The sequence below is a fragment of the Eumetopias jubatus genome, unplaced genomic scaffold (genome assembly GCF_037043125.1).
Source record: "Eumetopias jubatus isolate StellerSeaLion01/CBP00866 unplaced genomic scaffold, mEumJub1_p1.0 scaffold_17, whole genome shotgun sequence".
Classification (NCBI taxonomy): Eukaryota; Metazoa; Chordata; class Mammalia; order Carnivora; family Otariidae; genus Eumetopias; species Eumetopias jubatus.
Genome location: NW_028274823.1, coordinates 3,675,697 through 3,689,545, shown reverse-complemented (window position 1 = coordinate 3,689,545; position 13,849 = coordinate 3,675,697). Strand labels below are relative to the sequence as shown.

Here is a 13,849-nt window from a genome sequence, read left to right as displayed (position 1 = left end):
GGCAGGGTAGGGGCAGGGGCATGGGCAGCGGGGCATGGGCAAGGGGTAGGGAGGGGGCAAGGGCATGGGCAGCGACTCTCAGCTCCTAAGGGCCTGTGAGCCCAGCAAGTAGAAACCTGTTTGAAGTCTCCTCTTTACCCTAGCAAAATTGTGACTTTCCCATTTTATCCTCGTGTTGGTGTAAAACTGTTTTCCTCCACAAAATTAATTAGCTAGGACCATGTACAGTGTTGAGCCTATGGTTTCTTCTGTGCGGGCCCAGCACGGTGTCCCCCTGAGTGTGCACACTCAGACGCTAGCACGCCTCCCATCATGGAGAGTCTGCAGACTTGAGTCTGGTGTGCAGTGGCCTGGTTAGTAGGAAGCACTTTATGAAACACTTTAGAGAAATAACTGATAGTTACTAATAAACTTCCGGAAAGATCTTTCTAGGCCTTACTATATAGTGCTCTGGTGTCATGCATGGTTTTTGGCTAGGTCCAGAGAAAGTTTAGCTGCACTGTTGGGATGCATATGTGAGCAGTAGTTATCACTTGGAAATATTTTTCAGAAGTGCCAGAAGTTCTGGGAGATTTCTGGAGTAATTTGTTAAACAGTACACATGTAAGTTTTGTGCACTATTCTGTGTATGACCTGTTTCTTACACATGCACACACACACGCACACACACACACACACACACAGCAGTTTGCATTCTAACTGTTCCCTAATTCCTGTTTGAATGCAGATTCAAACCATGTTTGAGCCTCAGAACAGAAAAGTAGTTGCCTTCCTGCATCACTAATATTTACTTTGATAATTTGAAAAAAAAATGAGTTTGGAGAGGAAAACCAAGTTTTAAGTATAATTTTCAACTGCTGGGGCACCTGGGTGGCTCAGTCGGTTGAGTGTCCTACTCTTGATTTTGGCTCAGGTCATGATCTCAGGGTCGTGAGGTCGAGTACCCTGTGGGGTTCTACCCTAGGCATCGAGTCTGCTTGGGATTCTCTCCCTCCCTCTTCCCTCGGCGCCTCTCCCTCGCTCACTCTCTGTCAAAAAAAATCAATAAATAAAGTGTAGACCAGTGCCTGTTTTTATCTAGAAATGGTTGTTTTAAAGGCCAGTGAACACGTTCCTTTAGATGTCCCTCCGTATCTCTGCTCTGACACGTAGGCATCTTCCCGTCTGTTTTATAACACACTGCCCCGAGTGCCTTATTTAGCCGACTTGTGAATGCCGAGCCCCCCAGGAAGCTGCACACGTGTGTGTGGGGCTGTGGACGCCACTTCCCCAGCCTGGCCCCTGCTGCCAGGGCTCTTGTGGTTAGAGTATTCTCTACAACCAAAGCAGCGTTCATCAGGAAGCTGCTCTGCTGGGCAGGGCCATGGCCAGTGATAGTAAGAAGAAAGGGCACTCCTTGTGTTCCGTCAGGACCCATAGCCCAGAAGTCTGTGTATAAGCTCACAATGGGAGCAGAACACAGGGCTTATGGGATTTTCCCATACAAGCGGTCTTCTCATTGATTGGAAAACCTACTTTTTTGATTGTGGTGCAGAATTTCTCCTCCGTTCATGTGTACAAGTAGCTGGGTTCTTAGAAATTTATCAGTAATAAAGAGAATCACTTCCATGTCAGCAGCATGGCACAAGGCTTTGGAATGATTTTTTTTTTTTAATTAATAAACTAACTTTTAGAGCAATTTTAGGTTCTTAGCAAAACTGAGCAGAAGGTACAGAGAGTTCCCAGATGCCCCTGGCCCCCAGACATACTCAGCCTCCCCCACTGTCAGGATCCCCTCCCAGAGTGGGACATTTGTCCACAGTTTATGTTAGGGCTCACTCCTGGTGGTGTACTTCATATGGGTTTGGATAAAGGTATCCACCGTTCTGGTGTCCTACAGAGTAGCTTCACCACCCCCCACAGATCCTCTGTGCTCCGCCTGGTCCTCCCTCCCTCCACCCAGCCCCTTCCAGAATGTCATATAGTTGGAATCACAGGGTATGCAGCCTTTTCAGATTGTTTGCACTCTTGGTTGCTTCTGGGTTTGGGTCGTTGTGATTAAAACTGCTATAAACATCGTGTGCAGGCTTTTGTGCGGACATAGAGTGATCTTTTTGCACGACCTTTGGATCCATTCTGAGTTTGACATACCAGATGGCAGGGCCAGAATTTTCTCTGGCAAAAAGCATTTCAACCTAATGCAGCCCTTTTTGGTTGTTAGAACGTAGTAAACTGAGCCACACCTTGGCTGTCTTGTTGAATGCTGCCCAGCAAGGTGGCACTGGGGCGGCCCTGGGGGGCGGAGCAGGTGCCCGGAGCAGGTCGTAGCCACTGCCCTGGCCTTCTCTCCGGCACTCTCCTCCGTGTGTGTGCTTGGCAGGGCTCCATCCGCTTCCTCCTCCGGCCCCCCACAGCCAGCTTTGTTATTAGGTGGTAGGTATGAGGTATTTTCTCTTTTCTGCGGTTTTGACACGTGTGCTTTTTCTTTTTCTTTTTCTTTTTCTTTTTAGAGATTTTATTTATTTGACAGAGAGAGACACAGCGAGAGAGGGAACACAAGCAGGGGGAGTGGGAGAGGGAGAAGCAGGCTTCCCGCCGAGCAGGGAGCCCGATGTGGGGCTCGATCCCAGGACCCTGGAATCATGACCTGAGCCGAAAGCAGATGCTTAACAACTGAGCCACCCAGGCGCCCCAACACGTGTGCTTTTTCTAATTAAAATATTCCTGCACACCAGATCATCAGGTGGGCTCATCTTGAGTTCTGAGGACAGAGGTGCTTCCCTCCTGCTTTTTCTTATTCGCTGTTGAGCAGGGAGATTACAGAACGAGTTACCATTTCATGGTGGCTTTGCTGGTGTCCCCACGCAGCCGGATATGGTCTCTCCCCTTTCCTAGGGCATCCCCAGCGCACCTGCTGGGCTCCCACTTCACACCTGCAGCTGACGGGCACACCGAGGCCCCTGACAGAGACTCCCCGGCAAAGCCTGGAGCCCGGCCTGCAGGCCAGGTGCCCACTCACTCCCAGGCCGACTCTTCGGGCCAGTGTTTAACAAAAGCAAATGTCTCCTACTTGGTTTGTAAGGAGTCTACGGAAGGCAGATGGTTTTTTTCTTCTAGCCCTTTTTCTGGCATTTTCCTCACACAGCAGGGCCATACTGGAAGGGGTTCAAAGTGGAAGGTACGGGACAGCAGAGATGGTTCTGGAAGTCAGCTGTAGACCCACACAGCAGGCCTGGAAAACGACAAGTAAAGGAGAAGACAGTTTCTGTCTCTGGGCTTCTTGCATTTAGTACAGTGGAAACCCAGCCTCTGGCGCCAACTGCTTAATTCAGAACATTAAACGCCATTCATGTTGAAAGGGGGATGAAACGAAATTCGTTTCATTTTTTTCAGAGGTCTCCAAATAGCCATGAAAAATCCATTTTTTTCTGCCACCAATTAACGTCAGCCACAGTCGTGGCTTTAGGTGGATGCTTAAGGAGGATGCAGGGAGCTGGGCCCGGAGCCAGTGACGCTGCCAGGCTGTGGATCTCAGGCCGCATGCGAGTGGGGGTGGGGAGCCTGCCCTCTGGTCCTTCCCGCAGCCTGAATGCGGCTGGTGGTGTCCTCCCTGTGATGCGGGCAAGGCCGGCCCACCTGGGCTTCCAGGGAACCACTCAAAGAACTGGCTGTCGGAGCTGCTGTGGGGTCCTGGAGTCTAACTCCGAAACTCCCAGACGCTGGGTTTTCCACACTGTGCTGTTAGGCAAACTGGAGAGTGACTGTGGTGCCCTTCACCTCCCCCTCTGCTTCGAGTCAGTCCTGCAGGCCCCTGGCTAGGTATGTATTCCCGCAGGTGCCGCTGGCCTCTTCAGGAAGGAAGCCTGAGCATTCCTGTGGCATATGCAACAGAAACCTCCTGTTTAGGAGTAGTGCATGGTTGGGGTTTTACACAGTTCCCCTGCTCGTCTGGGCTTGGAGGGCAGCCGGGCAGACTGTTATCTGGGGCAGATTCTCTTACTCAGCCGGAGAGCCCGTGTGCTCGTAACCTGCTGTGCATGGATGTGCTCACAGCGCTGCGGACAGCAAGCCCTTTCTCTGCCCTGGGTGTCCTTGGGGTCCTCAGGGTTAGCCCTTGCCCTCCCGCTCCTGTGCCCCACACTTGGTCCTCACTGCTCCCAGAGCTGTCGCAGCAGGCCCCTCTCAAACATGGGCCTCTCCCTCCAGGCTGCCCCCTTCGAATCCCTGAATGCCCTGTGTTCCCTCTGGCACCAGGCCCTACACGGGCAGACCTGCCGTAGTGTGTCCTTACCCATCCCCCAAAATGCCTACCGTCTCTCATGTTGACACCTCCTCCAGGGAGCCTTCCTGGACTCCTCAGGCCAGCAGACCCCCCAGGCATGGGTTCTTGTTAATCCTGGAGTTAGTTCTCCTTCTGAGTCCTTACTTCAAGCATAATGGAATGATTTGTATCATCAGCTCATTTATTCAGCAGGCCTTTACTGAGCACCTGCAATGTTCTGGGCACTATTCTAAGTGCTGGGATACGGCGGTGGATCAGTTAAGATACTCCGGCTGGAGGAAGACAGGAATTCCTCCAAATGCCAGCTTGCGACACGCAGGACTGTCTTTCTCATACGATTAGGAGTGTATCAGGGCGCTGTGGCTGTGGTGGTGGCATTAGGGCCGTCCGGTCCCGTGGCCTCCCCTTCATGGCTGCAGGTGGTGGCTGCAGCGGCTGCAGCTCCTGGCCGTGCGTCCTCCTTGTCAGGGAAGGAAGAAGGGGAAGGAGGTGGTGTCTGCCGCTTGTTCTGTTATTAAACCCTCAGCAGACTTCTTACTCCTTGACCAGAGTTGTCCCATAGCGTCTGTGACCTGTCCTGGAGCTTATGTTCCGTGAAGGTGGCTCAGAGCAAACAGACCCCATCCAACAGAACTTCAGTGCCTCTGCGCCCGCACCCCGGCCCCTCTCTGCCCTGCGCGCCTTGGCTGCTGTCCCGCGGGTGTCGTCGGGCCTGCGTACCTCCTTGTTACAAGCTAGGTCTCTGTGTGGATGTCATTTTCTCCAAAAATTCTTTCCTCCTCACCTCTCCCCTGCCGGCCGCCCTCCCCACTGGCAAGGCCTCCCGCTAGTCCTGAGGGGCCATGGGAGCCCGCCTGGCCCTGGACTCGCTGCCTGCAAATCTTGTCAAGCTGCCAGCCGGCGAGTGTCTTCACCGGGCCTCCTTCCTTTCTTGGCTCTCTCGTTGGGGTCAGGCTCTTGGCCTTCTCTGGGCCGGAGCCCAGCGGTGGGTTGGTCTCTGGAGCGCGGGGCTTTTGCTGTGTGAGGGTGTCGTGCCCACATGGCTCGGAAGCCCGTCGGCTTCTTTGTGCCACCCGCTCCTGGCCGGCCCCGTGCGTGTCTGGCATTGTTCCTTCCAGGCAGAACCTCCCACCAGCCTGTGTTGGGACGCACGGGCTCCCCGACGCGTGCGCCAGCTATTGAAGCGCCTTCTTGCTGCCCTCCCGGTGCCTGCAACACCCCACCCAGGCTGCAGCCCTCCCTCCACCCTCTGCCAGCCCCCCGGGACTTGTGCGGTGACACACTTGTCTCTGCCTGGTGCTTCCCGTCCACACGCTGCCTGCCAGCCAGACGGCCCAGCGCTCTGTCCCAGGGACACGTTACCCGTTGCATACTAGGAGGGACGGACTCAGCTCGACTTTACTTTTGCCCATGGAAGGACTCTGCCATACGTCCTATGTGTCTGTAGGAAGGGAAGTGTGTGTAGGTTTCTGTGGAGTCTCAAATTCCACTTCTGGTGGGGTTAATATAAAACATTGTTAAAATTGCTGCTTCTGCTTTTTTGGCAAAGTAGCAGGCATTGGGTTCTGGTGATTATCCTTGAGTAGTAGTTCTGCTCATGGGCTTAGGCACCCGGCTGCAACAGGGAAAGTGTAGCCCTACCGGGTCTTGGCCAGGCTAGAGATGTAGGTTCCAGGCCTTCATCTTGGGGAAGGTGGTTCGGCGAATCCTCACGTTCAGGAAGCTGGACGCAGAGTTTGAATTCAGTTCTGTTAACCAATAACAGAGTTTCTGGAGCCTACTCCCTCAGACGTCCCCCAACCCCATGACTGGCTGCTTGGGTGTGGCCATGAGGGACAAAGGCCAGTCCCTCAGAACTCAGAGTTCAACACTCTAGTTACTCCAGTTATGGACTGATTGCCATTTTTTGGTTCTTGGCATGATTTGGCTAGAGCTTCCCCTGCTCTGTGAGTGAACAGGTGTCCAGTGGCCTCCTGTGGCCTCCAGCGGCCATGCGCGTCATCAGAGCTGGTCCTCACCGTGATGAGGGCGGGCTGCCCTTCACACGTGAGGTTAGACCAGGCGGACCAGGGACAGCACCACAGTGCTGGGTGCGGGGTGCATTGGGGCTGGTACAGCAGTGGGCAGGCCAAGCTTCAGAGTCCTTTTGGTCCAGTTCAGAGACGCAGGCCCTGGGGTGCATGGGCGTTATTTGGTTCAGAGCCCACTGTGGCAGCCTCCCCATGGTGTTCGAGGCAAAGAGCCTCTGAAGTCCAGCCAAGCCCCTCCCGCCTGTGGTCAGAGTCTGGCCGCTGGGGTGAGGCTTTGTAACATGCCAGGCCCTTTCCCCAAGGAGCACGCGGGACCGAGCTCTCCAGAGACCGGCACTGCATGTGGTGGAGGTGGGAGAGGCCCTCTGTCACCTTCAGCACCCTGCCCTGCCCCCCTCCTGGATGCCCATCTGCATACACGTTCCTTGCAGTAGGAGTATGAGCTGGCTGTGCACAGGGGGCTCCTTCCCTGCTGGAGCGCTGGCCCAGCAGCCCATTCACGGTCTTCCCGGTGCTGTGCAGTTGGGCCCACAGAGCAGCCCGGGGAGGGTGCCGGAATCAGTACTACGACTGCTGTTTGAGTGGTGAGAAAACAGAGTCCTGGGAAGGAGAGTGAGCCACGAGTGTTCCATCCCCCTGGTTGGGATGTGTGCCAGTCTGAGTTTGTGCAGTGGTGCTGGGTCCACATCCTAGGCCTTGAATCAGGGGCCAGTGACACAGGGGCCAGGCAGCAGGGAATTGATGGGGGCCGCAACATCCTGTTTCCAGGGGCCACAGTGGCACCAGCTGCGTGTCTGCAGGCCCGGGCTGCCCCACAGATGTTTCCTGAGGTTCCACTTCGGCTGTGGTTGGACTATGGCCAGTCTTGGTTCCTACGTTTTTCTGAGCCTGTTTCTCCAGCCTTCCCAGAAGTTCTGTGAGTTACGGAACAGCCTTTCAGTAAATTGCTTTTGTGCTTAAATTAGCTGGTATCACTTTCTGATGCTTGCCATTAGGAGCCGTCCCTGAGAAAGGGGCTTGGGGCTTTTCATGCTCCAGATCTGAGGCCTCAGCCAGGGCTCCTGAGCCCAGATCTGTTGAGAAACAGCTTCCAAGCAGGGCCTAGGCAGGAGAGGTGGGTTCATGGTGAGCCTGTTTGTGAGAGCTAGGTAAATGTAAGCCAGTTCCTATGCAAGACTGCTCAGAGCTTTTAACACACTGCAGGTGTGCAGGTAAGTTTCCCAGGACGGTTTAGGTACGTCCAGGCTTCTCACTCGCCCTGGAACCTTTCTTTGAGTAGTCTTCTGGAACACACTTTGGGGCATGCTGTGCCAGACTCTTGGCCTGGATGGTAGAAATGCTGGTCACCTAGTTCAACATATATTTGATAAACTCCTTATGTGCGTGATGCATCTGTTTTGGGTGGAATCCTGACTCATGGTAGCAAACTCCCTGCTCCATCATCTGTCAGTGGCTCAGGGTGATGGGAAATGTCCACGGATGTGAGGGGTGGGTAGACAGCAGTTGATTCTGGCTCCAAGGAATGAGGGAAGGCCCCCAGGGGGACTGGGAGAAGGGGTGGCCATTTGCTTTTGAAGAATGGTAAGGATTTTGGTGCTGTTGGATAAGATTTTGCGGAGAGCAGCGTGCTCTGTGTGACGAAGGTCAAGGGCATATGGTTAAAATGTCAATGTGGCAGGGATAACACTTAATCCCAAATCCTTCTGGGAAGCCAGGTCTAGATATATGTTCCGAGTAATCTTCATGCCAACCCTGCGATTTAGGTATCCTTGATCCCACAGATGAACGCACTTGTGGCTCAGTTTAGGTGACTTTTGCAAAATGACAGGACATTGCTGGGAGACCACCGTCTGCTTCCTACCCGTGGGTTGCCAAGTGGAGGGGGTGCCCTCAGGCACTGGGGATTCATGGAAGTTGGGGCGTTCAAGGAGTACGATGTGCCAGAGAGTGTCTCTGATGTCTGGTGACCATCACAATCCCATGTCCACTCACTGGCAACTGGGGAGGAATCTGCTTCCGACCCCTGTCAATACCTACAGAAAAGTGGATGTTGAACAGGGAGGCTCTGGAGCCCCAGGCTTAGGGTGGAATCTTGGGGGTGCTGCTTATATAGCATGTGGTTTGGGGAATGCTGCTTGACCTCGTCAAGGGATATAAATGCAGTTCTTTCCTGGCTGCGGGGAAGGTAGCTGAGGGAGTCAGTGTGTGGCATTAGAAGCAGGCGGAAGGGCAGAGAAGGGAACGGGGCCTGGGGGTGGGGGCAGTGGGGTGTGTTGAGGTTTTGCAGTGAAGCAGATGCCGGGCCACGCGGGGCAGCTGGACGGTCAGGGAAGGGACATACAGCTGAGGCCCCACGCATCAGGCCCTGAGCGGGCACGGAGCAGGAAGTGGGCAAGAGCATGGACGTTGAGGGGTTCAGCAGACCTGGCGTGCCGAGGGCCTGGGGTAAGTGCTCGGGGCCGTGCGTTCTCCATCACTGGAGCAGCGAGAAGGCAGCCACAGCTGGTGGGCTGCGTCCCAGCAAAACCTGATTTACAAAAGCAGGTGGGGGCTGGGTCTGGCCGGTGCGCTGCAGTTTGCTGACCCTGCTGTAGCCCCTTCATGTAATTGGCAGTTGATTTGTTGTTCAGGGGGAGGGGAAGGAAGGGAAAGGTTCAGGTGTACTGAGGGTCCTGAAGAACTCCTTTCTCATGTGAGAGTTGATGAGGCGTCGGGACCTGAGCCAGAGCTGGCAATGGTAAGAACCAGTGCTTGATCGGGTGCAGGTGTGCAAGGGGCAGGCAGGGTGAGGGGAAGGAGAGTCCCCAGGCTAAGTGCTGGGTGGCGTGGGGGTAAGCGTGGACCGCACTGCCATCCTGTGTAAAGCTGCATGGAGGAGAGCATTCTTACAGGGTTGCCGCTGTGAACAGTTCATGGGAGGTGCCTGCAGGACAGAGAAGTGGTTATTCAGTTCGTCGCAGGTGGCTGCAGGCAAGCGTGGAATGCTGGGAAACGTGGGCATATAAGGTCACATGGTGGAGGGCGGGAGCGCCTCCCTCCAATTCACTCTCCGGAGCAGGGGGAGGAGCTCCAAGGGCGCGGGCTGGTGCTGGTACTCGTCCTCACCGTCCCCCCAACCCTCTCTTGGCTTCCGCATCCTTTTCCCTGCCCGCACTTGGAGTGATTTTTATCAAGTGTGGCTTTGCCTTTAGGCTTCTCACTGTTCTTGCCGTACCTGTTCGTTCTTTCCAGCCTTTGCTGTTGACCAAAATTAACAGGATACATCATAGGGTGGTTTTTGTTTGTACATTTCTTTGAACATAAGTTAGATACACAGTGGACCCTTGAACAACGTGGGATTAGGGGCACTGAGCTCCATATGTAACTGTTGACTCTCGAAAAACCTTACTAAAAGCCTATTGTTGACCTTACTGATAACAGCCAATTAACACCTGTCTTATATGTCATTTGTATTATGTACTGTGTTCTGATAAAAACCGAAGCTCGAGGACGTGTTCAGAAAATCACAGGGCAGAGAACATAACGTTCACAGCCCTATACCGGAGAACCGCGTGTAAGTGAGCCCGCGCAGCTCACACGCACGCTGCTCAGGGGTCCGCTGTGCGCTTTCCTGGGCGCTCGGCGTTATTCCAGCGCGCATGCGCCCCTGACGGCCTGCCCGTGCAGGTGCCGCGTCCACCCTCCGCTTCCAAAGTCACTTCACTGTGCCTTGGTTTTAAATGTATTTCCTTCAGTATATCAAACGGCTTCAGTTTCTGCCGATGCAAAAGTTGGTAACGTTTTGTTAAAGCAAGGTTAGCTTGGTCCTAGGGACCGGACCCCTCGGAAGGAGCGCTTGCCCACCGTGCCTCGGGCAGGTGGGGGCAGGGAGCCGCACCACCAGTTGGCTGCTGCGGGTAATTATGACATTTTCTGTCCCCTAAGTAGATTGCAGAAATGACCTATTTGATGATTAAATCCCAAGAATGGGGACAAACTTCGGAAGACGTTTTGTGTTAAATAACGGGTGCCTGTTGTGCTTTAAAAGGGACCAAAGTCTTTCACGTGGACTTTCTTACTTGCTTGAAAAACCTTTCTCGTAGGTGCTTGGGAGGATGGACAAGGCCTGTGAAATGAGATACAGGATGATGGACAGCCCTTTGGGGAAGATCGAGATCTCCGGTTGTGAGCAGGGACTGCATGAGATCAGGCTGCGCGGCGGGAAGACCCCGGACGCTGGGTGAGTCCCCAGTGTCCCCCCATGTGGCATTTGTTAAGAGCCCCAAAGACGCGAGCGTTGCTGCTTGTCCACTGCGGGTCACGGGCTAACACGTGGCCACAGGCTGGCGTCCCACGCGGTGGCCCCCTCCAGCGGCGGCGCCACGACTGTCGGTCGGTCTGCAGCATCTGCAGCTGCCCGGCGCCCTCCGCGCGCGCCTGACCGCGGGGCCTCAGCCGTAGCTGGTAGGGCTCCAAGACGTCTGATCACGTTTACAGAGCGGTGGAGTGGCTATGAGCCTTGACTCTTTTGATTCTTCAACAAACGTGGGAATCCCTGGAAATTCTGGTGCTTTTTAAATCAGGACCCCCTTCATTGTTCAAAGTCCGCCAGGTGAATTACACCGAAGTCTTGGAGTTGCTGAATCCGGAGCTCCGCCCGCCCCCGAGAGCTGAGGTCAGGCTTCCCGAGAGTGTGCAGCTGGGCAGGAAGGGTGGGAAGAGCCGTCCTAGCATGACGTTCCCGCTTGCCATTTCTCGCAAGACACGTGTATTTCTCTTTTGAAAGATCTCCACTCTATTTCTCTTAATTGTAAAAACATAAAATATTTAAAGCACTCCTTAATGTTTTGTTCTGAAATGTAACATTTCCTCTATTCATTGATTGTGAGTTGTGGTATTAAAATTGCAGTTCTCATTATTTCTGACAGAAGAGGGGAAAAACCACCCACTCCTGCTCAGTGTTTGTCTTAACTGGCTAATAAACACAATGCTATAGAACATTAGATAAAGAAAATACATACAAACATAAAAATTGATTTTAATGGACCCCTGTCAGAGACCGCCATAATGAGCACACGCACAGTAATAAATACCGGGTTTCGCCTCCAGTGTCGAGGTTTTTTTCCTATAGAGCTGCATGTTACAATCAATAGTATTTTTTTTGAGGCCAAAAAAAATAAGCAAACCTTTGAACTATATGAATACACTCTTCTCTTTCTATGAAAACCATCTGGCCATGGTGTTCAGAAAATCACAGACACCAAATAATTCGTAGGGAATGTCATTTTGTCTCTTACATATTCACTGGCACAATAAATCACAAATTTGTTGAGCTTTTTTGCTTTAAGAAAAAAATTCTTTAAAGTGAATTTGAGGAAGAAAATAAAACCTAGACATCTAGTTAAGTGCCCATTATGGATGATGAGAACAGAATAAAGATGAGGCTTAATTTTGAGGTTCTGCTTTCTGCATCAGGATTAGGTACAGCTGTGAAGCATGGCTTCAGTAACCTGCAGCTGGTCTCTCTCGTGAAGACGCCCGAGTAGATAAGCCGTGGAGGCTGGCTCCCTTGGCTGCCTCCGGCTTTGCTCTGCATCTCCAGGCTGTGGCCCTCATTCTGGTGCTTTGGGCCAACCTCTGGGGTGCGAGCTGCCATGCTTCCATTCCAGGCAGAGGAGAAGGAAAGGAGGCACCCACCTCCCTTTCTAGAAGGAGCCTCTAACTTTCTCCTCTCGTGGGGCTACGCCCAGCTGAGAGGCATGGAAGGTGGTCACGTGTTGGCCATAATTAGGGACTGTGTGTCTAAGGAAGAGGTGGAAAATGATTTTTAGGGGCAACCAGCAGTCTATTATACACCTATGGTTAACTTTGGCGAGGGACATTTAAGAGGTACAAAATAACAAAAATGCTATATGAATGCTAAGAATTAACAGTTCTTATCACTTAAAAAATTGAGGTGAACATTACATAGTGAACTTAAGGAAACCGATTTCTGTCTTGGCCAACGTTGTTTGTTCTTGAACTTTATATAAATGAGGTTTTATGATCTATTCTTCTGTATTGGATTCTCTTGTTCAACGATGTTTTGAGGGTCACCCATGTTCTGTGTATTAGTCAGTAGGTCCCTCTTTGTGGTGAGGAGTAGTTTATGAATACACCACAGTTCATCAGGCCCAAACAGATGGACGTTTGAATCCTCCAAATCTTGGCCACTAGGGGTAAAACTGAAATTTTTGTTCAAGCCTCTTTGGACACCTTTTGGACACCTTTTCACTTCTCACCACACCACTCCTAGGTGTGGATTGCTGGATTGCATGGCAAATGTATGTTGAACCTCCTGAGAAGCTGCCAAAACTCTTCCCAGAGTTGAACCATTTTATGTTTATTTCCAACAGAAATGGAGGAGTTTCAGTTGCTCTGCCCTCTCACCAGTACATGGTGGTGGTAATTTTTAAAGTTTTAGCCATTCAAGCGGGAGTGAAATGTTCTCATTGTTCTAATCTTAACTTTCCTCGGGACTTCTCACCACCTTCTTGACCACTCCTGCCTTTTCATTGTGTGGGGTCTGCGTGAGTCTTCTGCCTGTGCTTGTTCTGATTTCCAGTCCTTTCTCAGGTTGTATTATCCTGTGTATTTCACAGTTGGATGCTTGTTTTTATTCTAATGTCCTCTTTTAATGAGAAGTTCCTAATTTTGAGAAAGTACAACTTAATGTTTTTTTCTTAGCTTTTTTTTTTTCTTTTTGGTCTTTAAGATTTGTCTACTGTAACTTCACAAATATTTTCCTATAAATTCTAAAATTTGATAATTTTAGCCTTTATATTTAAATATGTGACCCATTATCTTGAATCCCCTTATAGTGAGGTATTTTTTTCTCTATAGGTAGTTTTCTTTTGGGGAGGAAAAAAAAATTTTTTCTCCATCGAATCCCCTTCCTACATTTATCAAATCCATTGACTGTACACGTGTGGGTCCCATATGTCTGGATGTTGTGTCTAGTTCAGGTGACCTCCTCATCTGTTCTACACCAGAACCATGCAGACTTGATTGCATAGCTTTATGATAAATCTTGAATTAAGGTAACAAGTCTTCCAACTCTTTTTTCCCCTAAAGATTGTTTTGGTTTCAGTGTCTTTTAACTTTACATATTAAAGAATCAAGGTGTCCAGTATTGAGATTTTGGTTGGGAATTCATTGAATCTGTGTACCATTTGGGGGAGGGTTGACCACTCTAAAAACTTTCCAATTAATGGATATGGTTTATGTCCATTCAGCTTGTCTTTTTTTTTTTTTTTAGTATTCTAGTTTCCAGCATGGAGATCTTGTATATCTTTTGTAAGTCTGATTTCCGAATATGTTGGTATTCCGAGTTTGGTTTAAAATGTTTTTTTTAGTTGCTGCTGGTACATAACTGTTAATTTTTGGTATGTTGATCTTCTGTACTCTTACTAAATTTTTAGTTGTAGGAATTGTTTTGCAGATTCCTTAGGATTTTTGCTATAGAAAATTGGGTCTGTGGCTAAAGACAACTTCTCTTTGATCTTTATGCCTTTTATTTCTGTCCTTGTGCTGGCTGGAA

The 13,849-nt window shown here is 51.1% G+C and overlaps 1 protein-coding gene across 2 annotated transcripts in view; it reads left to right on the top strand.

Annotated features, from left to right (window-relative positions):
- The window catches only part of MGMT (O-6-methylguanine-DNA methyltransferase), a 292,226-nt gene that overhangs the window by 51,846 nt on the left and 226,531 nt on the right, over nt 1-13,849 (top strand). For both annotated transcript variants that reach the window (XM_028120023.2, XM_028120024.2), the window contains one exon: nt 10,374-10,510. In XM_028120023.2, the coding sequence (XP_027975824.1) occupies nt 10,386-10,510 (125 nt within the window). In that variant the 5' untranslated portion in view covers nt 10,374-10,385. The remainder of the gene's footprint in view (nt 1-10,373; nt 10,511-13,849) is intronic.